This window comes from Nannobrachium achirus (genome assembly GCF_963921795.1).
Source record: "Nannobrachium achirus genome assembly, chromosome: 22".
NCBI lineage: Eukaryota > Metazoa > Chordata > Actinopteri > Myctophiformes > Myctophidae > Nannobrachium > Nannobrachium achirus.
The window spans coordinates 6,144,402-6,172,238 of record NC_137829.1 but is presented as its reverse complement, the minus strand read 5'-3'; the positions used below and the strand labels follow the sequence as shown (position 1 = coordinate 6,172,238).

Genomic DNA, 27,837 nt, shown 5'->3' with positions numbered 1-27,837 from the left:
GAAAATAGCCGATCTCCAAGCTCACAGCGCGTCGCAGCGTGACGCGTTGTGAGCTTGGAGGTGTGCTATTTTCGATATTTCCACCAAAAGGCCCTTTTAGAGATTTCAGCCCCTGCCTCTCTAACATTCTCTGCACGTCCCTGCTCCCCTGGCCTGCAGAACCACATGCCATACAGGTCTTTAGGGGATCATCTGGTTCCAATGCTCCACTCTCACACTGCTGGAACTAATCGTTCTTCTGAGATATGGGGCCGCTGGACGCACGATTGATGGCTCACAGTGACATTATCTGCCTGTGCGTGTGCGTATGCGTGTGCGTGTGCGTGTGTGCGTGTGCGCGTGTGTGCGTGTGTGTGTGTGTGTGTGCCTGTGTTGTTGCTGTCGTTCCACGACTGTTCTGTTATGATGATATGTTGCCAACATGAACAACAATAAGAACAAGGAATGTTCTTATTTCCTTGTGTGTTTACAAAGCCCTACCTGTGTCTGTCGTCTTGGATGAAGGCCCTGGCCATGTCAGGGAACTTCTCAAAGTGCTTCTTCTTGAGGTAGTCCTGCGCCACAGCAAGCATGGAGCCCACGTCCACCTCGGGCTGCTCTCGTACCGAGAAACAGCGGCCCAGCATCATCACCTCGTGCTCTGAGAGTCCACACTCAATGCCGACCAGCAGGCCCCTTTCATGCACACACACACACAGGCAAACGAACACACAACGATATGATTGCCCATGTCTCATTCGATATCATCGCTCACATCCAACTATAGGCCTAGAATTATTGAATGCTTTAACTATTGAAAAATAGCAGATATACAAGCTCAACTGCGAGCTTGTAGATCTGCTATTTTTGATCATTTTTTAAAATGTGTGCAAAATCTTTGAATATATGCATTTTTAAAGCGAACGTTTGTAACTCAAATTTTGCTTCTGGGGGGTCCCTGGAACTAAATATTTTGAGATGGGGGTCCGTGGCCAAATAAATATCAGTTTGGGGGTCCTTGACATGAAAAGGTTTGAGAACCACTGACATAGTAGTCTCTCAAGAACAGACTAACTGAGGACCTTTCTTTGACGATGGCTGGCCAGATTGCTGACATAGAAACATAGGTTTTTCAAAAAATCTTAGAAGGATTCAAAAGACACTTATAGAATCAGGTCAAAATTCTAATTTTCACAATTTTTCAAAAATAGCAGATCTACAAGCTCGCAGCACGGCACTCGGTGCCGCGCTGTGAGCTTGTATATCTGCTGTTTTTCAATAGTTAAAGCACAAAATAATGATACACAATAATGTGTACCCGTTCTGAATGGGTTAATGTGGAATGTCCCTGTCTGTGTGTTTGTATGTATGTAGTTCACATATTACCTGACTTTCGCCAGATGGTGGCAGCATTGCGTATATAACGCTCTGCTTTACCATCTGGGCTTGCTCGGCCAGAGTTGATAACACTCGTAAAGTCCCGGGCCGGACCAATCAGCGGCAGCTATGGGCGGGCTCTGAGCGGCTCTGAGCCAATAGAGTCTGATTGCAGACCACGTGGAAACCCAGGAGGCGGATTCTGGGTGCAACGTCATGCAGACAGGCCAATATGAGTGGTTGGAGTTGGCACTCCCAGACTGTGATAGAAACGGCCACATCCAATCACCTGCTACAGAAATTCAAAAAATGGCCCGCCCCTTACATCGAGTCTGTCCGAGAGAGCCCAGATGTAAGGCAGAGCGTTACGCACTGCTGCAACTATCTGGCGAAAGTCAGGTTAGTTCACATACAGTATCTCAAGAACCGCCCGACCGTCCGACTTCCAACTCGGTCGCCCATAGCCGAGCAATACGGCCATACATTATATAGGCACTAGAGTTTCAGAATGCTGTGCGGATGTCATATAGCTAAGCGGCCCTCACACTTACGTTGGACTGCCAATCAGACCAATATATGTCCAATGTGAGTCATAGTGTGGGGGCCTGGTCCCCAACACTCCATATTAGAGATGTCTGTTTATGTCTGTCTGAGATCCCTATATGCCCATATATTGGAATTCCCATATATGGGCATATTGGTTGGACAACTGGATATCCGAACTACACAGAACTCCATATAATGGTAAAATGGGTATTGCATTACTGAGTGGGGCATGCATTTCCGTCCTGGATCCTTCTCGACTTCTCCTTTCCGTCTGAATTAAAACATGTACATATAACTGCAAATGTATTATTTCCAGTGTTCCTGTGGGGTTATAGCGATGCATTTAGATGGAAAAGACATAGTGGATGTATCTGTATAGGTTTCAGTAACATTAACATACAATTAGTCTGGGATCACTTCACTTTTCGGACTTGTAACCGGTCTGGAGCGGAAACCACAAAACGTCATGTTGTAGTACTCAAAGGACTACAATTTTGCCGGAACTATCCGCCGGAAACAGTTTTAACCCAAAATAATTCCCCTGCGCTCAAGGACATACTTTTAAGGCCTACCTAATAAACTCCTTGATGCGGAGTAGTTTTGCTTTTGAAAAAATTGTTTGGTGTATGCATCTTTTTTTAGTCCAACTCGTAGCGACTGGAACTACACTAGGCTACTCGAGCATTTTAAAAGGGATTGGGGAAACAAACGGAGGGAACCAAATCAGAGCGACGCCGCTTCTTCTAGTGATTTCCGCGTTGGGCGGAAACTAAACGGGCTGTTGTGAACAAACACCAGGCTTTCTCTCTGAAAGCCTGGTGGGCGAGGTTAACATACAGTACATACCTAAAGGGCTCATATGGGATGATGCCAGTGTTGGTGGGGTCACTGAGCGACAGGAACTGCCTGATTTCTGCCTGCTTATCCTCTGAGATGGAGTGCAGTTTGCTTAGGATAGTGCCCACGTTGGCCCTGGGGAACTACACACGATAGACACATATATACAGGGGCGTCACAAGGGGTAGGAAAGTGGGACTGAGTCACCAGGGCCCAAGGTGGAGGGGCCCTAGTAACTTTGGCTATAGAAAAATAGCAGATATACAAGCTCACAGCGCGGCACCGAGTGCCGCGCTGCGAGCTTGTAGATCTGCTATTTTTGAAAAGTCGTGAAAATGTGCACAAAAATCTTTGAATATATGTATTTTTAAGTGAACAATTGTAACTCAAATTTTGCTTCTGGGGGGGTCGCTGGAACTAAATATTTTGAGATGGGGGGGTCCTTCACATGAAAAAGTTTGAGCATCACTGACATGGAAACATAGGTTTCTTGGCACACATTTTCACGATTTTTCAAAAATAGCAGATCTACAAGCTCGCAGCGCGGCACTCGGTGCCGCGCTGTGAGCTTGTATATCTGCTATTTTTCAATAGTTAACATTCATGGGGGGCCCGCAGTGAATCCTTGTACCCAGGGCCCAGAATTTGGTGTGACGCCCCTGCATATATACACACATATGTTTCACACCTCCGTCACATTATACACCACAAACCAAAACATAGGTGTTGTCGCAACTGATGAAGTGCCACTGAGAACAGAAGGTACCATAATAATACGGATCCTTCTCAAAACATTTGGATATTGTGTGGAAAAGCATTGCAGATGCCCTAGCACCCCAAGTCATAACTGACTTTGGAAACTTCCCACTGGACTTTAAGCAACTCTGACTTCAGAAGGTTAACCTTTCTCTATTATAAATCCTTGTTTTGAGTGGTCTCGTGTAATATTGTAATATTTTGAAAAATGTGAAGATTTCAAGAAATATATGAAAGTTTCAAGAGATTTTACTTTTACACAATATTCTAATTTTTCAAGAAGGATCTGTATAATGCATATCTAGTGTACCAAGCTGTTTCAATGGTGATATTGAAAACTTACAATAACAAACAATAACAAAAAAGGGTTTTGAATCTTTTGATACAATCGACATTCTACCTATTGTGAGAAGGACAGACCATATGCAGACCATCTAGGTACTGGTGTAACTATATCCCTATGGACCAGACTTTTGAGGCCTTCAGGCTGAAGCAGTGAGTCACTCTACTACACTGGCAGCATGCAAACACATTTACCCTGTAAAGTAATTATTCATTTTATAGAATGGCCTGAGACTGATTCTTCAACAAGTTATTCTTCGCACATTCACTATCTCTCTCCCACCTCCTCTGCATGCTGCTCCATGTAGTTGAAGGCGTATTCATCGGCATCCACCACCTGGAAGAGGTGGTTGTTGAGGTTGAGTGTCGCTCCCACGTACAGGTCCTGGGCTGAGAAATACTCCGACATCTCACTCTTAAACAGCTCCTGGCCTGGCTTCTTTACGCGACTGCGCTCCAGGAACTTACCTCCAAGCACACCTGATTAAACAAGGAAGAATGAAGGATACTAGACCTTACCCGTTCAAAGATGTGTGCTCCAAAATATGTGCAGAGTGTGGGTTGTGGGGAAAGTTACTGTAACTGGTGCGTGCGTGAGAGCATCATAATGTAAGGAGCAGCTCATAGAGGAGTGTATATTTATTTACCCGTTGGAAGATGAGACACACATCAAACGCACCTGGTGAAAGTGTGAGAGAGAGAGAGAGAGAGAGAGAGAGAGTGCACATTCCTGAGAGAATGCACATTCCTAACTGTGAGAGAGGGAGCTGTGTGTGTGTGTGTGGGGCTCCAGATCCCATGGCCTGGAGGAACAGACCGTAACCCTGGCAACAGACAATAGAAAACGCTAATAAACAGCTTTAATTTGGGAGAAATGAAATTCGGGCTCCGTCACCGTTGGTATAATGCTAATGGCCAATACCATGTGAACTTTGGGATCAGTTGCTGAAGCGAGTGAATAGATAAACGTAGATAAGCGTGAGCGTTAGAGCGTGAGTGAGTTGTTTGGAAAATTATATGTTTGATGGCGAGGAAATGCTTGGGTGACAATGGCAGCAATTAACAAGAGACAACCATTTCATATGAGCACTGGAAGACAAGGAGAGGGGGACGTCATGGCTGATGGAGAGATCTTGGGGACGTGGCAGGGTTCATCTTTATGCAAATAAGCAGTGACATAGCATCAATCATGCATCTGATGTTTTTTTTTTTTTTTCCGCTGTAAAGATAAATTTGACTTTAGATTATATTAATCACAAAATGGAGGTAAAGCCGTTGTCGGTTTTCCCATCACATACTTAGATATATTTAGAGGGACATAAATAAAAAAGTTTAATGTGTGGAGGCCAATTTCTGTATTTGTGGGATCCCTAGTGAGGCTGATTACATACTGTACAACATAAATGGTGACGTTGAAAGGACCTTTCTGTGTGGAGTTTGTTGGCAGAGGGAGAGCGGAGCCCAGGTTTACAGCTTAGGCAATTGGAACTGGGTGAAAAATGGGTCACAAAATCGTGGGATAAAAAGTATGAGAAGTTAGAAGCATCATTGGTAATTCCTTAAATGTTTTACATTAAATATTTAATTTGGATGGTACACTTTCTTAAAAGTTCACTGTTCACCTACAAGTGACAGCTAAACGTTGGTCAGGCAGAGATGGCTACAGTATGAGCGCACTGTTAACCACTTAAACCCTCTATTCTTAGAGAAACAGACTTGAGTAACAACCGTACTTGGATAGATTTTTCCCATCTACACCAAATCTCTCTACACCAAAAACAAGCTCAAAGCATTGCAACGTGTTGTGGTGGAAAAGATACTCACATTCCTTACTTAAGTAAAAGTGTCAATACTGCAATGTACACCACTGGCTATGCTTTGTGAGCCTGTAGATCTGCTATGTTCCCCCCAGAATTTGGAGGCTGGGGTTCAAGTGGTTATGGGCAAGTCTTCCTTACATTAGTTTGCCTCACTGTCTACAAGAAATATAATCTAGGTTTCGCCTTTGTACCTTAACTGACAGCTAACATTTACTCCCCCGGCAAGAAAACGTTCCATGACGATGGGATAAAGCCAAGCTTTGATAACTGATAAAAATATCAAATGTCATAAGCTGGGGAAATAAGCTGCTCTCAATTCCCGACAAATGAAAGGTTTATTGATAACAGGCTAACATTTCATCTAATTTCTGTGGAAATTTGGAAGGCAAAATCGTGTCTGGCAACGCTAATGTTTTTGACGATACTTTTTAAATCAGTGGTTCTCAACCTTTTCAGGCCGCGACCCCCAAAATAATCACATTTTAACTGAGGACCCCACACCCTGACGAGCACTAAGAGTTTAGGCATTACATTTTAACACAGTTCTATTGTGAAAATAGCTGATCTACATGCTCACAACGCCTCTAATATTAGAACATTTGACCAAGGTTTAATTAGTCCTTTTAGAGGTATTAAAAAATCCTTAAATTGTCCCCGTGTAGATACCCTCTATACACTTAAATGTTATGTTGGTTTGTTTGTTAGAAAACAATGTTTCACATTAAGCTAATGATCTGGGGACCCCCCAAAATAATTCGGGGACCCCCCTGGACCCCCCCCCTGGGTTGAGAACCACTGTTTTTAAATATCCCACACAAAGCCCTGGAAGTCCTTGGATGTCTGTGCTCTGAAACGAGCAAACGACCCTACCTGAGTTCTTCTGTGCGGGCTCGAACGCGGCGATGGTGTCATCGCAGAGGTAGAAGGAGATGATGAACACCCTATCTCTGTCAACGGGGTCAGTGGTTACCATTTTCACGAGGAAACGTAGCACATTACTCTCAAGGCCATGTCTGGGGAGGTACACACATACACCAGGGTGGGGGTTAGCACACACAGTCACATGTACTTTGGCATTTCAGTGCGTAAACCAGGGGTCTTCAACGTTTTCAGTCCAAGGACCCCTTAGTTGAGAGAGAGATGAAGCAGGGACCCCCACAACCTTTTCATAAATTCCATATTGTTTCATTGTTTGACAGCACAATCATCAGTGTATTTTGGATTCATGTAAATTGGTGTTTTCAGATATTTAACCACTTGAACCGTCAGTACTTAATAAACTTGACCTTTCACTATGTACGTAGAGCTTGTAGACGGGAAAAAGAGCAGACTAAGTCTGCTCTTTTTCCCGTCTACACCAAAGCTCTTTGCTGAAAATAGCTGATCTACAAGCTCACAAAGGCTATTTTTGGCTAATGTTATCAGAATGTGGACACTAGGGTTCAAGTGTTTAACATTTCTATCACACAAACATTTGGAGGACCACCTGTAGTAACCTTGAGGACCCCCTAGGAGTCCTGGACCCCCTGTTGAAGACCCTTGGCGTAAACTGTGGGTTTTTTTTGAGGGGGGGAAAAACAAACGGGCACTGATCATCCAACCTGTCTTTCTCCATGAGCTTGCGGAAGTCTTTCTGTGGGGGCCTAGGCAGCAGGCCCTGGCAGGAACACAACGAGTCCTCTTCTGAGCCAAAGCCGTTGTAGGGGGGCACGGGCCTGGGGGGCTTCGACACCATGGCAGCCTTGTACTGCACCGGGTTGAAGTCCTCTGAGAGACAGAGAGGATGTAAAACCATCAACCAAATTTATACTGCTTCGTAAGCAGTCTTCTTAATTAGGTAGTGCATTTATGTGGATAAAGACTTAATAAAAAAAATAAAACATTTGAAAGAAGAAGGAATCAGAGAAGGGGATATGAGGGGAGCGGGTAATCCATCCGTGAAGGAGCGCACTGGCCTGGTTTGACAGTTTACCCTGTGCTGACCTCTGACCAGCGAGAGGCAGACAGGGTCCTCCATCACAGTGGCCTGTCACTGGGGGGCTCCGCCTGGATCACTACTGTGACTAATGCAACGAGCCCTGCAACCTGCCTGTCCCAGGGTGGCAGACACAGGCAGGCCCAGCTTGGGTTACTGTTGCTGGGGAGCCGCGTGCCTCTCGTGGCCCCCGTGCCTCCAGCCCTGGAGGTATGGAGAGAAACCTGTGGTGGGGGCGATGTGGTGTCTGGTGTCATGCAGACGTCAAGGCTGAAGAGAGGAATTGGTTGTACATAGGCTGTGCATCGATGAAGGCAGGCCCTGTTAAGAGTTAATAGGGTGGGGGGGACTGAAGCGACCAAATTAAGCATAGCATTAGGCTGCCGAGTGTAACGATACTGGCCGAGATGCTACATTTTAGCATTGAATGATTCTGCGACCGTTGTCATGGTTATGAAAACATTACACATTCCGGCAAAACCCCAACCAATCCAGGTTCTGAGTTTAGAAATAGAAATACTGTATGTTGACCAGTATTAGAGACAAATAAGACAAATAAACATATATATTTCTTTAAGAATTATAAAACATTCTGATAAACTAACTGTACAGCTACAACATAATAGCAGGACCTGTTGTTTCCAAGTTTGCAGGGGCTTTTACTGCTTACTATTACTGCCCCCAAGTGGTCATTTGTATATATTACAAGCAACTCTGGATTATTTATTTTTTGAAAATTATGGTACTTAAATGCTAGAGTAAACAAATTAGCTAATATTAAAGGTACCACTATGGCAGTGTGTACATGTTTGCACCATGGATGTACTATTGAAGAATACTAAAGAATAAAATCAAGGTGGTGGATTTGCAACATTTGCAAGCATGGTATGTATGCTTACATAAAGGAATCAGTGATTCCTATTTAAATGTTGTCTTAAACAAGTGCTCTGTGTCATGAAATAACTACACTGTCACCAAGGCTCAGAGTACAACATGACATCTCTGATGCTCTATAAATCAATGATAAAACATAGAAAAGTAGAGTAGACGTGTCCGGCAGCGCGATCTCGTTACTCAGTACGTACTGAGATACCTGGCTTACCTATGCCATAATTGGTGCGGTAGTATTCTTTGGTGAAATTGTCACAGTCACAAATGACAACTTTCCTGCCCCACACATGCACCACCCCTCCCAGTGTCAGATCACAGTCCTTATAGAATTCCTGATGAACAGCACCCATCTGCAAGGATAGAGAGAGAGACACACAGACAGACAGACAGACAGACAGACAGACAGACAGACAGACAGACAGACAGACAGACAGACAGACAGACAGACAGACAGACAGACAGACAGACAGTTGAGTGTTACTGAAGGTAGCAGATCAAATGTGACAATGACATTTTGTATTTTAAGTAAATTTTATGTTGAATGCTTTAACCAGTGAAAAATAGCAGATATACAAGCTCACAGCGCGGCACCGAGTGCCGCGCTGCGAGCTTGTAGATCTGCTATTTTTCAATAGTTAAAGCATAAAATAATAATACACAATAATGTGTACCCGTTCTAAATGAGTCAAGTGTTGGAGAACATTTTTCTTTGCACAAATCTTTTATCTATTTCTCTGTTCCAGCCACAACCGGGACATACTTTGCGGTTGTCCAGGATGTAGCGTCCTCCCTGGCCCATGGGGCCAAATACGTTGAGTACAGTGCGGTCTGTGATCTCCCCTGGCTGCCGCATGGCGCTGGGAGCAAGCTGCAGAGAGATAACCAACAACACACTAAACCATGTAGAAATGGTTACATAGATAGAGCACAACAGATAAGATCACACACGATACACGGTAATATATTCACAATACTGAACACGATTCAACATGCAACACATAAAGGCGTGCACAATTGTATTTATTCATACACTTCAAAGGGCGAGAAAGGGCAGATAAAGACGGACAAACGATAGCAGTGGTTTGTCTTGAAGGATAAATGTAATTTGTAATGCTTTCTCATTGGATGGAATGGAACAGCCATGCTCAACCTTTGGGCTGACATTTAATAAAAGACGTGCGCGCGTGCACGCATGCAGGCACGCACGCATGCAGGCACGCACGCACGCACGCACGCACACACGCACTCACACATAAATGACAAGAGGGATGACGCACGCACACATAAATGACAAGAGGGATGATTGAGGCATGGCTGTATTTCAAGATGAACGAGTGCTCTGGACAGTAACTGAAGGGTAAAGCCAAAATGCTCGAGGGAGGAGGATGCTTCGGCAGCCATGTCAGAGTGGAAGAGAGCTCAGTGAAAGCAGGGATGGGAGGAAGAGAATTAAAGGGACTTGTCCAAGCAGAAAGGGAATCAACACCGGCCTCTAAGGATTATGTTTGTAATGACAATGTTCTATGTATATATGTATAAAGCAGAGAAGAATCATTCTTTAAATCAGAAACATTTCTGTTTTTTTCTCACTCTTTTATCTATACTGCCTCCATTTCTGAGATCTTTATTTTGTCATCAGTTTTAGCTGTCGTCACTTCAAGTGAGATTTCTGAAGAGGGGACAGACCACCACGTGGTACCCCAATGAGGTAGGGGTGGGAAGTGTCATCACCTCCAAGCTCACCTTGGGTAATTTGCTACGGTGCAGGAACTTGGCCGTGGCGTCTCGGCCCGAGTTTGGGTAGATGACCTCTCGTATCTCTATGGTGTCATCCGCCAGGAAGTAGTGCAGCGTGAGCTCACGCGGGTCCCCGAACATGCTCTCTGTGTCATCCCAGAAGCAGTAGAAGCAGAGGACGTTGCGATCATTCTCTAGGAACTGCCTCAATGTGTCCTGCCTCTGGTACGGCCTCAGTGGCTTCATACTCTTGAGCATCTGGGTGGAGACACAGACACAGACTCAGAATGAAAATGTAGGCACAGAATCTGTCTTTGTGTCATAAGAAAGACGTGTCTCGCACTTTCTCTGCCTCTCTGCCTACCTCTTCTCGTAGGTTGCTGTACGGGTCTGGGGGAACCGAGGCAGGGGCATTTAGGCGTACCCCCAGCCTGGTGAGAAAGTTCCTGGTGAAAGGGTCACAGTCGGTTATGGTGAAGGGGCGCGAGTACAGCACCATCTGTTGGTTAATGTTGAAATGGTGCACGTTGTAGAACATGTTGTCGTCTGGGGGTGGCAGTGGAATGCGGTGGCGACGAATAAGTGTTCCTGTCACAGGGGATCAAGGGCACAGTTGTAAGCAAGCGTATCTCTGGAGAGTATATATATTGTCTAGCATGGTATCCTGGATTTGGTGTAACTGGCATTTTGATCAGCTTGGAAGTAAAAGCAGGGGTCATCGCCATGTTGGCTTGTGGTGGACATTTTCGTCAAAATTCAATTTTTATTGTCCACCAAACTGAGTGGACAATAATATTATCAGAAACACAAAGAGCTATCCCTCAATGACCATAACAGGTCTGTAACTCTGAGAGTTATGGGGTGCTTGCAAATAAAGCATTTTGAGAACCTGTGGTATGACACTAGTACAGCATTATACATATTCTGAAGAAAACCTGGAGACTTGACATTCAGTAATTGAGTATTGTGATCAAAATAAGAACATTTCAATGTAAAAAAATTTAAAAAATCTAATCTAAAATTTGCAAAGGCCACATTTGTCTGTGTACGGACATATTGATTGATGACCCCTGAAGTAAAGCATCAGAAAGTGAGTACAGAGCTTCTCTATACTAGTGAAATTAGTGACATTCAGCTTTAAGCATCCAAACATTTCATATGTGCTGTTTCTACAAGACTTCAGCCATACAGTGGGTGAGGTAAAATAAATAACCAATCTCACCTTGAGGAATGCCACTGTTTTTGTATTCTGGTTCCACCACCTGTATGGTGTCATCCTCCAGGTAGAAGTAGATCTTACACTTCCTGATTCGGTATGTCTCCTCCCGTTTCTGAGGCACAGCCTCCTGGAAGTGCGCTTCAAAACACAGAACCTACAATGGACAAGGGTGGCTGGGCATGAGACAAATGAATCTACTGCCAGAGTAAAATGAAACACATAACCGACTATGCATTAGATTTATTGTTAACAACTTAAACGCTATATACCTGACCTCGACCCAGCAGAAAATAGACAATTTACAAGCTCACAATACGGATGCATTGTGAGTTTGAAGATGATCCAGAGGGGTCATAGAATGTGCTACCTTATGTTAAATATAACACCAGTAAGACGCATAAGGGCGAAAAGCGACCTCGGCTATCTGTCTTGGCCATTTATGGATTATGTTATAGTGTGGTTCTCCAACAGGGCATCATCTGGGATCCAATCCCTTTTATGCCCGTATATGGAGATCCCTAACAGAATCCCTTCTATACCCATATATGGAGATCCCTGCTCTGAATATCTGGCATCACTGCGATGTCACCTGTGATGTCACAGTGATGTGTCAGGCGTTACACGTATACATGGATACATACATACATACATACGGTCAAGCTGTGACGGTTCTCATAGTAAACTTGCTCCCTACAGTCGCAACTACTAGATCAGTCAAGTAGTGTTATATTTAAACAAAAGTTAGCACATCCTATGACCCCTCTGGACCAATGAGCTACCTTAACCACATGGTTTTCAATGTCATCTTGTGTTGTCTTCATGGAGGGAGGGGGAAATGTGGTTATTATCTACTACTACATAAATTACTCAATGTCAGCAATACAATATGATCAAACTTTCTGATCAATAAGAGTTCACCTGCTTGTCAAAGGCCACCCAGGATGGGAGAGCATTACCCTCTACTTGTGGGTAGATGGAATACTTTGGTAGGATCTTCTGGCCAACTAACAGCTCTCCTCCGATTCCTGGCTTCTCAGACCCCACCAGCATAGGGACACCATTGGTGTAGTCAAAATGTTGAGACTTGTGGAATCTCTCCTTCCCCAACTAGAGAGAGTATAATATAGTCTTTTTAGTTTCAGATATAGCCTATAAGTATTAAATGCATATACAACAAGTAAAACATATCTTTTTTTACATAATATGCCTGGTCTTGATGCATTGATTGTAGGCCACTCATCATAACATAAATCCAAGTAGGCCTACATAGACAGTAAAGATATAAGAAACACAAGTATAGGGCTATGACATCTCAACATACAATGAACTGTATTTATTAGTCTCCTTTATAACGTGATTCTAACAAACATATCAATCATCATGGGCATGGCCATAATATTAATATGATATTACGTTACAATAAGATATCTGTTTGAATCGGCTACTGATTGAACATCTGTGTTACTTTATAGAACGACTTCGTGATCGGAGCAAGCATATTATTCTCACGCCACCTCGTCAAACATAGCCTATCAGCTATCATATCATAGCAATGAATCTGCATTGATACAACAACTGCATGTTTCTCACTTACATTTTTGTTGCGGGAATTCCCAGGTAGAAATGGCAGCGCCATATCAGTAGCAGTCAGCAAGTGTAGCTCGTACTACTACTAGGCCTACAGAAGTTCAGGGTAGTTTTGGAATAGGCGACGTGCCTTGTTTGCGTGCGTTTCCTAGCAACGTCCAGCTTCACGTGTCGAACTCATTAGCCCCTTTTCGACTGCAGTTTTAGCACCACACCACACCACACTACACCACATCACACCGCACCACATAAAAATATCTACATTTTCCATTACACAAAAGTACCCCTATCGGTAAGAAACAAATTGACCCTTTTAACTGTGATTACAATACATAATAAATTTGTATTACAACTAACCTAATTATAATGCACTATAATGGATTATAACTGTGATTATAATACATTATAAAGTATTAATGTATTACTATGATAATTATAATATACTATAATAGATTATAATAGTGGTTATAACACAATAGAATCTATTGTATTGTATTACAACTATATCCTGGTGGTCTAAATGAAAAGCCAGTGAGTGATCAGTCATTATGATGTGTTTGGCCCTGTGTGGCCTAGCTCAGACCTACTCTAGAGTGGATACTTTTTAGTACCACTTTCACACCACTCTACCCAGGACCTTGTAGTGGAAAACCTCACAGAAGTGGGCGGTGTGGTGTGGAGTTGGGCCAGTGGAAAAGGGGCTATTGAGCTGTGTCCGCGTCGAGACTAATTAGCTAACAAGTTAGTATTTTCAAATAATTAAGTAATTCATAAAACAATAGTCTATAGTTTTATTTAGGCTATAACTTTCTTTATTCACTTATGCTACTATAAATTTAAATATCATAGAATTTGGAATTTTGGTCTTTTGTCCTTTTCAAAAATGATTTTCTAGTGCACACAGGTTGGAGAATTCCTCTCACCTGGCTAGGGCCCTAATCAACTGTGAATTTGTGTAATAATAATATTAAACAGTAGCCCAAAGTTAAAACTTTACATACTGTAGAAAATAAAAGGCCCCAGAACATTACTGATTATTTACAAATTCTAATCAATAGCATTAGAGCAGTATAGGCATAGCCTACTCTGTTACATAGCAAATTGGTAAGCAATAACAAACATCATTTGAAGTTAAAGAATTCATGCATGTGCTACATTGAAAACTTTTATTCATTCAACAGCGTTATATATAAAATACAACAGCAACCACAACCAGCTAAAGCATCAATATCTTATTGCTAAAAAAATAAATTGGCAAAGCCTTCCTTTAGAAGAGATGCATTGGAGGCTAATATAATTTGCATTTATTGCACCTCTACCAAAGGCCAACACCATGTTTATCAGCACTTCATAGAATACAATTCAAGTCTCAACTCAGAAAATGATTGACCCAGCACTAAGCAACGTAACACTGAGTGACACTTAGGGAATCCCATGGACACCATCACACATACAGTATAACGTGAACTTACATTATACCAAACCAGTTCCAGCACTGTTTTTGTGCTGGCAATAATAGTGCAAACATATCCTAGACGCCATTATTAATTTGTTTTACATAACTACATATAAAAAGTTGCAGCATTCTTTTTTTAATATATTTGGATGTTGCCCAAATGAAAAATAAAACTGGAATCTTGAGCAGTGGGAGTGTTATTGCAATGTTATACCACTTCAGTGCATAGTGTTATAGCAAAACGGGAAGATCCTTGTTACAGTGTAACGGGTCTTGTCGATGATGCTATTTTGAATAAGAGGGCTATTCTGGTTTATCGATAAGCCCATTTAACATTCTTAGTATTAAGGTACACAATAAAAGTATATGCCACTTATGGAGACACAAAGCTACAGGCTAATCTGAAACTGGTTGCTTGCAATCCATAGCCACAATGTATTGGTTTTCAATCGTCCTTTCTTAGGACAAAGGTGTGCAGACACTTCATTTGAGACCCTCTAAGATGCCAGGCCAAGCAGGAAGCCTCCGATGAACCCACTGGTGACCATAATGTTCTTCTTCACAAACTCTGTGGACTGAAAAAGAAAAGAAGGCATATAGGTAGTTAGGTACAATATAGTAGATATTCCTGCTCCACTGAAACCATTTGGATGCTACCCATTCATCTGGAGCAAAATAAGATTACAAAACCGAAATAACCTCCCGTTACACAGATTTGGGAAAGTGAAATGAAACTATTCATTTTATAATACCAATCTTACTTGAGAAGATCCATCCATGCATTGTTTCGCAAGATCTGCAATCCACTGGCTTCAAGGATAGAAACATTTCACTTTCAGGTCTTGTTTTATGGGAGTAGTGCATTTTGTTTTCATTGGTTTCTGAGTTGAGAAGCTTGGTTTTGAAACATCTATCACCCTGCAGGGAATGAAGTGGGGGGGGGATTCCCCGTTTCCCAATAATGAAAATACTGATAAAGATGACTAAAACAATTGAACTTATTTATTTGTTTACATTTAGAGAAGCCAATTATTTATTAAACCCCTTTTTCTTCAAAATGTAGTTATGCCAATTAATGTATCCCACTGCTGTACCCTACTGGCTCACCTGCCAATGAGGAGGCTCCACCAGGAGGACAAAGCAGAGCTTTTGTCATACTCCTCCCGCTCAACTTTCCCCACTGACAGCCAGGCGCTGCCACAGCATGTAGGAGTACAAGCAGTGACAAACATCCCCCTCCTCACCGGGCTTACCTCCCGGGAACACGGGCCCGCTCTGCCAAGCCGGATTCATCCTCGTGAATTCAAATCTCTAGCCTCTGCTATGGTGGGCAGGTACTTTAACCCTGTGCAACCCGTGTGCTTATCATTAGGACTTATAACATGGCCAGGTAGCTATACAATCCAAGGCTCTACTAGATGGCCAGGTAGCTATACAATCCATTCTACAAAATTTCGAATACCAGTCCGCTTGCCCAAATTCACACTCGCCTCGGGCGTCTATCCGGCGGAACAGCAGAACGGTCTCTGCCTGGTATTCCTAAACATAGCCTCTGTAAATAACCTTATTCCTAACCTTAACCTCTGTAAAACGGTGCCAAAACCTAACCCTATTCCTAATCGTAACCTCAGTAAAACTATGTCTAACTCTAAACGTATTTATCCTCAGTTAAAACAAATACAAAATTAGGGCGAGTGGACTGGTTACCTAAATTTGAACATCATCTGTGACTGAGTGTGCCTTTTTTTCCACACCTTAGATAGTGTGTAGTGTGTACGTGTGTAGTGTTGCTGTATATACTATGGTGAGTTGTGGGGGTGGGGTAGTCGGTCATAAATGCTGTATCATGTGAATGTGTTTTTGTGTGGGTGGGTGATGGGGGTCAAGGGATTAGTGTATTTTGGATACTGTACCTGTTTATACATACTACAATAGTATGTGCATCCCATGTTTAATCCCATTTTCCCAAAGAAGGCATACCCTTTTCCGGTTCAGTTTCCCATAGTCTCGCGAGCCAGACAGTTGCCTCCCGAAATTTTGAAATGCTTTCTTCATACAGTCTGAAGTCTGAAAATGATCAGAGGATAAAGCGGATGTGACCCACCCCCCGCTTCTGTTTAGTCTTTATAGTAGTAGTGCAAATTTGTCCTAATATAAATCAAAATAATCAAAGCATATATTAGCTTGCTGCTTATCAGAAATGGAAACGCTAAAATAAAATGTAATAGTATCTTTAAATATATTTTGTATATTACGGTATGTGTAGTTCCAGACTATATAGCATTCAGAGATTGTGGAATAGTTGTCTGGCTACGCAAGACTACGTTTCCCATATCTTGCTTGATTGGCGCGGCAGCAGATTTATTATTATTAATTATGGCCACATCCTTAATAATTGTAAAAAGAAACCGAAATACTGAAAATAGCTGATCTACAATCACACATTTTTGCTATTCATTTATCAACATTTTTTTAAATTAGTAGTGACACTAATAATGATGACATATGACATTTCTGGTGATTTCATCCGGCTGTTTTTATACAAATTAATTTAAACAATTCTAACAATCATGCAAAAATAAGTGTGATTATCTCAAATCATTGCGATCAGGCGATTATGCAATAATTATGACTAAATTCACTGAGACTGTTCGTCTTTAAATAAGACTTTAATTGAGGGAGTGGCGAGACAGGCAGCTAAGGGCAAAAGAGGGGGCAAGACATAGTCTCCATAAGGAATAGAACTGTCTGGAGCCATTACAAGCAAATGGCCAACTTGCCGCAAGCAACTTACAGTCTATCCAACCTCTAAATTGCAATGCCCTAGCCTGGCATTAGCCAGCCTGATACTGTGGAGGAATGTGTGAGTGAATCAATGCCACAAGAACCATTCATTCAACAAAATAATCTGTATTAATTGACGATAAACACAACAGTATTGCACCTCTATGGACAGCTTGGGTTATTTCAAATGAGAGCTCCCCAACACAAACACTTAAAAAGATTCAGTACAGAGCTTACAGATCATTGCTCATAACATAACAGTGGATTGTTTTAAACAAAGTGTTAACAGAGACAAAGAGGATATCCCAAGCTGTCATAGAGGTGAAATATTGGTAGGTTTTTATTGTCATATCAGATTAATGTGGCTGGGGCTGTCAAACTCTGACATTATCAATTCAACATTTTTGACCTTTTAGACACATTTTATCTTATACTTGGTTATCCTAACCCATATCAATGTCTAACCATCACTAACTCAGTCTGATTTAGGGTGAGTAGATTCTGAGCTCATACATGAGCATGACATCCCTGTACTCACCTTGTCAACAAATGAGTTCAGCTCTGGGACGGCTTTATTAGTACCCTTCTTCAGCTGTTTTTTGGCTTTATTCACATCCTTCTCCACTCGCTTCCAGTCTACTTCGATATAACCACTATTATTGGCTATCTGGAACAGAGAAGAGGAGAAGCAGTGAAACAAAACAAATGATTTATTGAAATATATAGGCCTATATATTTTTATAATTTTTATCCCACGATTTTGTAACCCATTTTCACCCAGTGCCAATTGCCTATGTAATCCTGGGCTCTGCTCTCCCTCTGCCGCACCTGGGGAGACAACGGACAAACCTCATGCTTCCTTCAATGCATGGGTAGTCCAAGTTGTTTCTTTTCACCTGACAGGGGGGATTTCCCTGGGGATGGACGTAGCACGTGGAAGGAACACGTTATTCCAACCAGTTCCTTTCCCCTCCATCAGGCACCCTGGCTGGCCAGGGGGAGGCATTATTGAGACCAGGATTACTGCATGTTTTTATGAGGGTATCAACCCTATAGGAGACACGGAGAGAACATGCAAACTCCACACAGAAAGGCCCCATCGCCAACCCCACCTAGGGTGTGGGTGCTGATGACGCGTAGGGAGGAACACGCCCCCAGCACCCACAGCGTCCCCCGGACGGAATCGAACCCAGGACCTTCTAGCTGTGAGGCGAAGCGCTAACCACTGCGCCACCGTGCCCCTGATTTATTGAAATATGTAGCCTAAACCTTTTGTGAATGCCAGTACCTGTAACAGCAGAAGGCCTCCTCCCACAGCTGTAGCCGCAATCTTGCCAACCTTCTGACACAGATATCCTGCACACCTAAAATTGGAAGTTACCCATCAAAGTAAGACACAACTTTACATTTAAAATTAAAATGTCCTTGGAAAGGTAATGACACAGACTATTTACCATCCACTGACTCCCCCTAGAGCTAACTGTGTTCCCACGTTGTATTTCTCCGCTATGGGTCCGGAGTTGTTCCCGAAGACACGGTTCCACCATCGCTGACGTTTGGCATATTCTGTCAAATCTACGACCTTGTCATAAATCTCCTCTTCAATCTCTTGAACTGAATGGGAATATAAGCCAATATGAAAACTGTCATAATCAGTTGTGTAAAGTAACTAAGTACATTTACTTAGTACTGTACTTAAGTACAATTTTGCAGTATTTGTACTTTACTTGAGTACTTGTACTACCAGTTGCCAATACTTTTACTCCACTATACATCTCGGATCCAAATATTGTACTTTTACTCCACTACATTTATATGAACTTAAGTTACTAGTTATAGTAACTTTAGTTAGTTAGCCTACTTTAACTTTGTAGATTGATGATTATTACAAATCATACATTATCATACCAACTTATATTTCGTCCATTTGAAAACTTGAAATGGGACATTCTGCATAATGAGTAGGCCTACTTTCTACTTTTGTACTTTAAGTACATTTTGATACCAATACTTTTGTATTTTACTCTAGTAAATGTTGAATTCCGGTTTCTACTTGTAACCAAGTATTTCTACATTGCAGTATGGTACTTACTTTTACTCAAGTAAAATATTTTGCTTTTTCCAACACTGGTCATAATGGAAATGTAGGCCCAGCACTATCGGCTACAATGAATCTGACAGACTGAATATAACTGGCAAACTTAACGACCTTCCGCCGGTCCAAGGGTAGCAGCAGTAACTTAAACATTGTCATTTCGTTTTAAGTATCTCATACAATGTCAGCAAGTGATAATGGAAAATGATTCGAGTTATTAGTCAGTCTCAACAATAGCATGACCACGTAATTACGCTGCACAGGGTTCGACGCGATGTAGACTTATAGACGAATGCTAATTGCACAAACGTGTATGTTAACATGTTCGATTCAGACCTATGCTCGTACTCCATAGCTCAAATACAAACGTTGTTATTAGTTTAACTTACCCTTGTCGCGGTTCGCCATTTTGGATAGTACTAACTAGTGAGTCAGCCCTCTGCTGTCCCAAATGGCTCATCAGGAGCATTGCACGTTGAAACATGAGATCTTGTGTGTTGATCTTCTAATCTACAGTCTATGGTGTTGATTTAAGATTTAGATTAAATAATAATTATTATTATTATTATAAAAACTATAATAATATTTATTTTAAATGCAGCATACAGTAGAAGAAAAAAACACTCCGCACACACACACACACACACACACACACACACACACACACACACACACACACACACACACAGACAGTTCGTATAACTTGAGTGAAGATGACACAAGCAAAATGTTAGACCTATATCTATTCAAGACTGGAGGACTAATTGCAAAAATAAATCTGCCACAGAGAGAGATCCATGGGAATAGAGAAAAGAAACAACAAAAACAAATGACAAATATTACAACATAAACAGACTATTACAACAGAAATTGTTTCAATAAAATTGGGAGTTCTACTGTCTATACCTGTTCTATACCAAGTTTATTTTGGAGTGGATTTTTCATCCTATATAGTCTTTTTCACACTTGACAACAAACACGTGGTAATGTTTGTTTATCTTTGTGCATACCAGTTTGTTTGTGCAAATAAACTTAGACCCAAGTCCCTATATATCATGCATTTCCACTGACAAGGGATATACCTACGGTATGTTTCAATGTACTCCTCTTAAGAAATAGCTAATTTACTTAAATGAATTTAACTCAAGTTAAAAACAGACATTTGGATCATATTCAACTGGAGTCTGAGTCATTTTGGGGGCGGTGACTGCCATACTGTATTTATTCAGTTAGGCATGGTGCTTGATTTGATCCTTTTTATGTCTCATATTTCATCCCTGCCTGTCCAAGCAGGGTGACAGTCTCTATCAATTCCTGATGGTCTGACAGCCATGGCAGATTTACAGCCCAGTAGTCTCTGGCAGTATGGTTTCTGGTACTCCAATCAAACTAGAGAGTGACCTCTGGTTTTCTTCATAAAATCTCTCACCATCTGAAGAATTAGCATGGAACAAATGTTGTGACATGTGCATCCACCAGACATACATACCTCTTAACATAACAAACATCTTACTATGTTGAATACAAATCATTATATGAGTGATCAAGCAGAAAAGCAAACACAGGGGGCTTCTGTAATGTATTTAATCACATAAGGCAGAAACAATGGTATAGCATTGGAGTTGATAACAAATAAAAATAAAAATACATGTTTTCTAAAATAAATTGAAACATTCTGCATTCTGCAAGGAGTAGGCGTATAATAAATAACCAAATGTAACTAGTGAAACAGTTTGCCAATTGATAAACCATAACACAGAAATCCTCTAAAAATCCAAATAAGGGTCATTTAAAATATATTACATATAAAAACGATATAACTGCATATTCTGCAAATGAGGTGTAAACAAACGCAACTGTGGGTTTGCAGATCTGTTAAATTGCAAATGTAATCCTTGACAGCCCTTTCCTCCCAAAGGCAAATACTGTAAGTGACTGTTACTTAGACCAATGAGCTGCTCCAAAGCACAGTTACGTAATCATAACAGAAAGGAAGAACCAATCGCAGTGTTTGAGGTAGATCTCGATGTCCCTCCTCCTTGGTGTGCGTATGTGTGTGTGTGTGTGCGCGCGCGTGCTCGCGCGCGTGCAATAAACACTCAAGACAAATCAGTCACGTGACTCCACACGATAGTCGCTCATTGGTCGGACGAAGCCAGAGGGCGTGCCGACGGTGGCGGCGTGCGTTTGCCTATGTGACACAATTACAACAACTTTGAGCTGATGGTTGGGGAAGTTTGCGACATTATCAAATAACGCCCCATCGTAAAAACCCAACTTTCCATCAACTTCATGCATACGTTGGCATTGGAATACACGCTATGTTTTGGTGTACAATGAGGTGTGTGGAAGATAATTTGAAGGGATCATTTCCTTGAGGATTTGGCAACAATTAACGCTACGCCCCACTTCAGTCCTGGATAAGGTGCTGCTGCACTTTGGTTGTTTTTGCATTTTGGTGGAGCTCGTCGTCGGCCGTTGCCCCGTTCCGTTTCCATGAAATCGTGCGGAGTGTCGCTCACCGCCGCTGCCTCCGCCGCTGCCCGGAGTCTCGGCGCTGCTGGTGATGAGGAGAAGAAAATGGCGTCGGGAAAAGCGAATGAAATCGAAGAGGACTTTCCAAAGCTAACAGCGCAAGAGAGAGAGAGCTTGGCCGGAATTGACAGGTTAGATTATACGTAATCCAAGCGGTCTACCCGTTCTATTTTTTATGTATTGTATTTCTCCCACGCCGCAGTTTAAAACATTTTAACGAATGCCCCCTCAAGTAATACGGAACCGCCTGTGTTGTCTGTCCTCTACTTGCAGTTCACTGTTTGGATTTCAGAGGCTTCATGAAGATGGCGCCAGAACGAAGGCCTTGCTGTTAAAGGTATGCCACTGAATAGGATCACAGTCGCAGCTCTCCGTTATCTCCTCTGATTTGTGCAAATCCCACCCGGAATGAGTGGTACAGACCGCTCAACGGCATGCTAGTTATGCCTGGCCACCACATTATACACAAGCACCAATTTCACCAACTTTCATGCTGAATCAGACGGATTGCTTTGGCAGTAGAACTGCTGTAGATGATCGATGCATTGGGCAAAGTAACCTGTGCATTGGCAGTGGGTAGCGTTACAATTGTGTCGTAGTCTCTGTATTGTTTCAGTATACACACTAATTAATTAGATAAAGGCTGGCACTTATAGTCCATATATAAATTAAATGGCAAAACGAAAATAATCCCCACCCTGTTTAATTCACTAGTAGTGGCACCAGGTGCCGTACAGGCAACGAGTTGGGTGAGCAGTGAGCACCGTGAGGGTGATAACAAACAATGTATCGACTTCTAAAATGAAACGTCATCTGCAATGTCTACTATAATCAGCATGACCTTTCGTGATAATCGTAACCGAGGAAGTCGATTTTACATATTATTGTGCTTGCTACATTTGTTTTAACTATTGAAGCAGCCATTATAACCCAACGACTCTTTCTAAATGAGAAAGTAACTAAATATCTATATACAAGGAACAATATATTTGTACTTGTAGCACGCGGACGTATTACTGAACATTCTGAATTGGAGTGATTGTATAATTTCTTTGACAATGTTGGGAAGGCGACAATTAAATTGCACTGGCACGGGACTGTTTGTTCCACCGGTGCCATCTGTTCATCCCCTCTGAGTCCAAGCGACAATACGACGGCCAGAGTTTTCGCTCGTACGTCAGCCCACTCTGCTGCATTTAAACTAGTCGCACGGGCCCTTCTCGCTTGACAAAAAAAATAACGTATTTTCAAGCGGTAAAATGTGTTGACGCGTCGCTACTTTTCTAGTTGAAAATACGTCATTTTTGTCGACATTCGACAACACTGACGGAACGACTCGTCTCGCGCGACGAACTGTAAATTAAGCCCAACTGTCCCGCAGTTTTGCTCAATTTTAACGAACACGTCGCCAACATTAACCAAGTGACGCTGAATAAATACCATTGCCAATGGTCTGATAAACAAACGAGCGCTTTTAGTTGTAGGTTAGCAAAAATAATGGCTGCTTAGCTCGGCCCAAGATGGCGGGGTAGGCAGAAAAATACCTAGCCTAGTTAGCTAGCTACTAGATAGCTGCCACCGCTAGGCTAGCCAGTCCGCACACGTAAAGGAAGACAAAAAGACGAAACTAACGATGTCTGGTCTAAAATATCCAAAAACGGTTACATAAAAGTATTTCACTGAGAGACTGACTAGACGTTGCAAATGTCATTTTGTGCCCAAAGTTGCTATGACGTTTAGAACGGGTCTTATGTGTAAAACTACGTCTGTTCAGTGTACGTGACATCAACATGTGGCTTGCTTCTCGTTATATTTGGAGTTGTGGCTTTAGCCTGGTTCATTGTTGTTGGGGCGTACTTTCAGCCCTGGCCTAGTCCTGCTCCGAGTCAGTTTTGCATTGGGTTATTCTGGTGCTGCTGTGTCCTGCATGCTCTATTGCTAGAACAACACATTTAAGTCAAGCCTTTCATAAATGGGTTTTGTTTTCCCTCACAAGATCTTTTCTCATGGGTCAGACATCTATCAGCCCTCTTATCAACAACAGGATTCTCCTCACTCTGGACTAAATTCATATATTGAATCTATGTATTTTTAATCTTTGCTATTTTCTGTTTCTGAAAGTTGCTCCAGATTTATGAGACTGGAGTACTATAATATCATTATGATGTCATGCAAACCTAGATATTGCAGGTTACCACTGACTTATTTATTAACAATGACCCTTGAGGGTATTATTCATAGGTCTTGATCATACCGTGTCCCTGGCTGTAGAGTGCTCTGTAGAATGTGTTGTGTGGGCCTGTGCTGATCCAACTTCATAGTATGGGCATGGGCAAGCAGCACGATTTCACATCCCAGTGACTTGTTCATGACTGGGTTCTTTATTCAAGTCTTTTTGTTTTAGAGTGGCCGTAGTTCATTGGCTAATTGCTGGAAAAGAATTATGTGCATGTAGTATAATGCTCTAAAGTTTTGTTACTAACACCAGTACAGTCTGTCTCATAAAAAAAATCAAACCAAGTTTGAAGTGAGCGGTAGTGCGTTTGTCTGCGTGGCCCTGTGTGTGTGTGTGTGTAGCAGTTCATTTCAGGGTTTGTGCGGGTGTGCGTGTGCATGCGTCTGTGTGTGACTCAACAGCTCCACTGGTCACCAGCGTTATTGCAGGCTACTTGCATACAGACTAGGGGTGTCTTAAAAAATTCGACGAATCGACGCGTCGTTTTAAGCCCCCGGAATCGACGCCAATTGTTTGAGTCGAGCCGTCAAAAATATATTATTTTTTATCACACCGGTGCGGTATGAGAGCGCTGGACTGTCATGTTCTTCCTATTTAGTCCATACTTCCTACTGCTTGCAACTAGACTTAAAAATAAAACCAGTTCACGTGACTTGAAAGTTGCCTTGATCATATAACAACGTGCTCTTATTTTGAAGTTAACCGCTTTGAAAGGAAATGCGTCGACTTGTTGTTATTCTACTTGTTAAAGCTGACCAAGAAGCAGCAGCACGATGCGCTTTCACTTTCACTCACTGTCGCTGAGTGTGGCTCTGTGGTGGTGGTCTAAGGCAGAGGACTGCGGTGGAGTAGAGGACTTCTTAAAAAGTTTTAGATTATGACAATTTGCTTGCATTGTGATGCAGCCGTGTGCCGCTCTGCATCGACGCAGTGATGTTACATTATTGTTACCTTTTAGCCTACTTTGGTGTTGTTTTTCCTCCTGAAGGAACAGGGCTAAATCGTTAGCATGCTAGCGCTTGTGTTGTTTTTCCTCCTGAAGGAACAGGGCTAAATCGTTAGCATGCTAGCGCTTTAGCCCTGTTCCTTTAGCCTTGGAGAGGCATACAATCATTACAACCAGGCAGTTTTCAAAGCAGAGAATCCACCAATCATAGTGGTTTACAACAGCTGTTGTACCGGTACTCTATCAATGCGTCGTGGTCGCGCCTCCTCTCCAGTCATTAAAGCACAACTTTTTTTTATTTTTTTACACATAAACGATTCGTCGACGCGTCGGATTAACCCCCGCGACTCGAATCGACTTGATAAATCCTGAGTCGAAGACAGCCCTAATACAGACATGCATAGATAGTAACAAACCTACTACACACACTCACGCTTAGGAGTGGTGTGACCACCGCTCAAAAAGCTCACTTGGGCCTACCGGTCCAGGTGCATACCACATAGGCTCTGATGCCTGACAGCGTGTCGCGGGTTCGAGTCCCGATCCCGATGACCTTTATTGCGTGTCACACTCCATCTCTCTCCCCATTTCCTGTCAGTCTACTACACTGTCCTATCAAAGAAGCTCACTTGAGTTCCTTCAAGCAATGTACATGTTTTGTGAGGGTGCATCCCGCCACTCTGACATGTCTCCTTTCCGACATGTCTCCATTCCGACACTAACCCTATCTCTAACCCTAACCCTAAACTTAACCCCTATGGGAGTGTCGCCACTCCGACAATTAGAAGTCAATTTCGGAGTGGCGACATGTCGGAATGGAGAGCGACTCCCGTTTTAGGTATAACATATGTACGATCACTCTTCAATGATGAAAGGTTCTTTTACTAGATCTATCTAACGCTAAGGTCTTACTAACAGCTGATTTTTTTTGTCCAGTTAGACTTAACTCCTAGTCCTCCTATCATTATCTCCATACATTTATTGGGAATTAATTTGAATGCAGTTGACACAGTGTCCTTCTAATCACCCCCGGGAATGACATGCAGTAGCTGAGCAAGCTTAACAAACATGGCCCACGCCACGATTGCTTGAAGATGGTGCTCCAGTCAGCAGAAAATAAACCTACTTAGTACTGACTCAGAGTTGTCTGCTACTGTACATTGGAGGAGCTTGTGTTCCCTGCCCATCAAATTAATGTCTTGACTTATTCTATAGTTCTGCCTTGGTAACATTAGTCAAAATTTCTAACATTTTAAGTTCTTGTTCCATCTCTTTCACCACTCTCAAACACAGAGCTTTATCTATATATTCGTACTCGTGTATGGAGTATGGAGTGATTTGTTTAGCCGTTATTTAAATTCTGAATGACTAGTCTAATGCAAAACAAGCTAGGATGGGAAGGAAACCATCCAATGGAAGTTTACAGTTTTTGTCAAAATCCCTTAACTCAGAGGTTAATGTTCTGCCATTAACCTCTACCTCAGGTAATGGATGTAATAATGTTACGCTAAAGCAGATAGATTTGACATGTTATATATATATATATATACTTTTTTTTACCACCCATTTCTGCATTGAGATGGATTGATTCAAAGCCATAACATTGAAATTTGGTAGACACACTATGTTGAAATAACTGGTTGAGTTACCAGGATTGACACTAGGACCTCTAGGCTCTTCATGAAATGGTATTTAATTGAGCCATTTGTCCCTGGCTGATCTCCAACAAAGAAAGCACATAATGGATTAGCCTATGTTGATCCCTTAAAGGAAAGGGTAATTGTTTTTCGAAGTAACTGCAAAATTACATGAGCAAGGCTCACACTAAAACGTGTATGTTATGCTGTCTGCCTGTGCTATATAACACAATATCCTACAAGGACTTGAAGTGCTGGAGCTGGACTGGTGATCTTTTCGTTTAATTGATTTTCAACTAGGGATGTTAATCGACGCATTATTTGCGAATCGACGCGTCGCGGCCGAAAATCGACGCGTCGATCGACTTTTTTCACTTTTTTTCTCCCCCGCTATACTAATACTAAGCTGCAGCTGCGAGGAGACAGGAGACCACAGCGGCGCATTACTTTAAGCAACACAACTTGCAGCAGCACCCGCCAGAACTTGCATCAAAGCCCTAATAATAATTCTAATAAACAATTGCTCTTCATTGCGTTAGCATGGAGTCTGTTCTCTATAGACTAGAAGCGGAGTGAAAGTCCATGGAACCGTTCCGTTGTGTATCAAATGTGGAGCTTTATTTGGTCTGCCTCGCTGGCTCGCACTCCCTCCCCGTCCGTGTCCACGGGTGTGTCGCATTAACGGCTAGTAGTGTATTTATTTTGTGTTGTGTTTTATTGTCAATCTTGACAAAATCACTGCACACAAGGCGACGTTGCCATTAAATAAGCGAGCTTTCGTGTCAAGCATGCATGCAAAAGAAGGCAGGAGGTAAACAACACATCCAGTCAGCGCGCACTGCTATGACGCGGCACACGAACAGACCAGCTATTGTTTCTCAACCAGTAGTCCGCGGACCTGACCAGCGCCGCATGCATGCGAATCTGCGATCTCATGCATGCAACACAGACATTCACTCGTCCCCGACACACACACACACACACACACACACACACACACACACACACACACACACACACACACCGGTCCTCTCACATTTGGAAAACATTGACGCTTATAACGAACAAGCGATTAAAACATT

At 42.3% G+C, this 27,837-nt stretch overlaps 3 protein-coding genes across 4 annotated transcripts in view; 1 reads left to right on the top strand and 2 right to left on the bottom strand.

Annotated features, from left to right (window-relative positions):
• efhc2 (EF-hand domain (C-terminal) containing 2) overlaps window positions 1–13,115 on the bottom strand; it is a gene marked incomplete at both ends in the record, with an annotated part of 23,009 nt that extends 9,894 nt beyond the window's left edge. The window contains 12 exons of the mRNA XM_080753540.1: window positions 481–675; window positions 2,749–2,882; window positions 4,121–4,317; window positions 6,528–6,670; window positions 7,259–7,424; window positions 8,735–8,873; window positions 9,284–9,391; window positions 10,267–10,518; window positions 10,625–10,848; window positions 11,483–11,633; window positions 12,398–12,586; window positions 13,074–13,115. Coding sequence (XP_080609666.1) covers window positions 481–675; window positions 2,749–2,882; window positions 4,121–4,317; window positions 6,528–6,670; window positions 7,259–7,424; window positions 8,735–8,873; window positions 9,284–9,391; window positions 10,267–10,518; window positions 10,625–10,848; window positions 11,483–11,633; window positions 12,398–12,586; window positions 13,074–13,115 — 1,940 coding nt within the window. The remainder of the gene's footprint in view (window positions 1–480; window positions 676–2,748; window positions 2,883–4,120; window positions 4,318–6,527; window positions 6,671–7,258; window positions 7,425–8,734; window positions 8,874–9,283; window positions 9,392–10,266; window positions 10,519–10,624; window positions 10,849–11,482; window positions 11,634–12,397; window positions 12,587–13,073) is intronic.
• A 1,103-nt stretch (window positions 13,116–14,218) lies between these two features.
• Window positions 14,219–19,845, bottom strand: fundc1 (FUN14 domain containing 1). Its single transcript, XM_080753220.1, has 5 exons — window positions 19,791–19,845; window positions 18,761–18,920; window positions 18,595–18,670; window positions 17,845–17,973; window positions 14,219–15,097 (listed from the first exon to the last, which is right to left on the bottom strand). Exons 1-5 carry the CDS (start codon window positions 19,807–19,809, stop codon window positions 15,020–15,022), a joined length of 462 nt encoding a protein of 153 aa, XP_080609346.1. The 5' UTR covers window positions 19,810–19,845; the 3' UTR covers window positions 14,219–15,019.
• A 1,797-nt stretch (window positions 19,846–21,642) lies between these two features.
• kdm6a (lysine (K)-specific demethylase 6A) overlaps window positions 21,643–27,837 on the top strand; it is a 72,333-nt gene continuing 66,138 nt past the window's right edge. For both annotated transcript variants that reach the window (XM_080753598.1, XM_080753597.1), the window contains exons 1-2: window positions 21,643–22,067; window positions 22,210–22,273. In XM_080753598.1, the coding sequence (XP_080609724.1) occupies window positions 21,898–22,067; window positions 22,210–22,273 (234 nt within the window). In that variant the 5' untranslated portion in view covers window positions 21,643–21,897. The remainder of the gene's footprint in view (window positions 22,068–22,209; window positions 22,274–27,837) is intronic.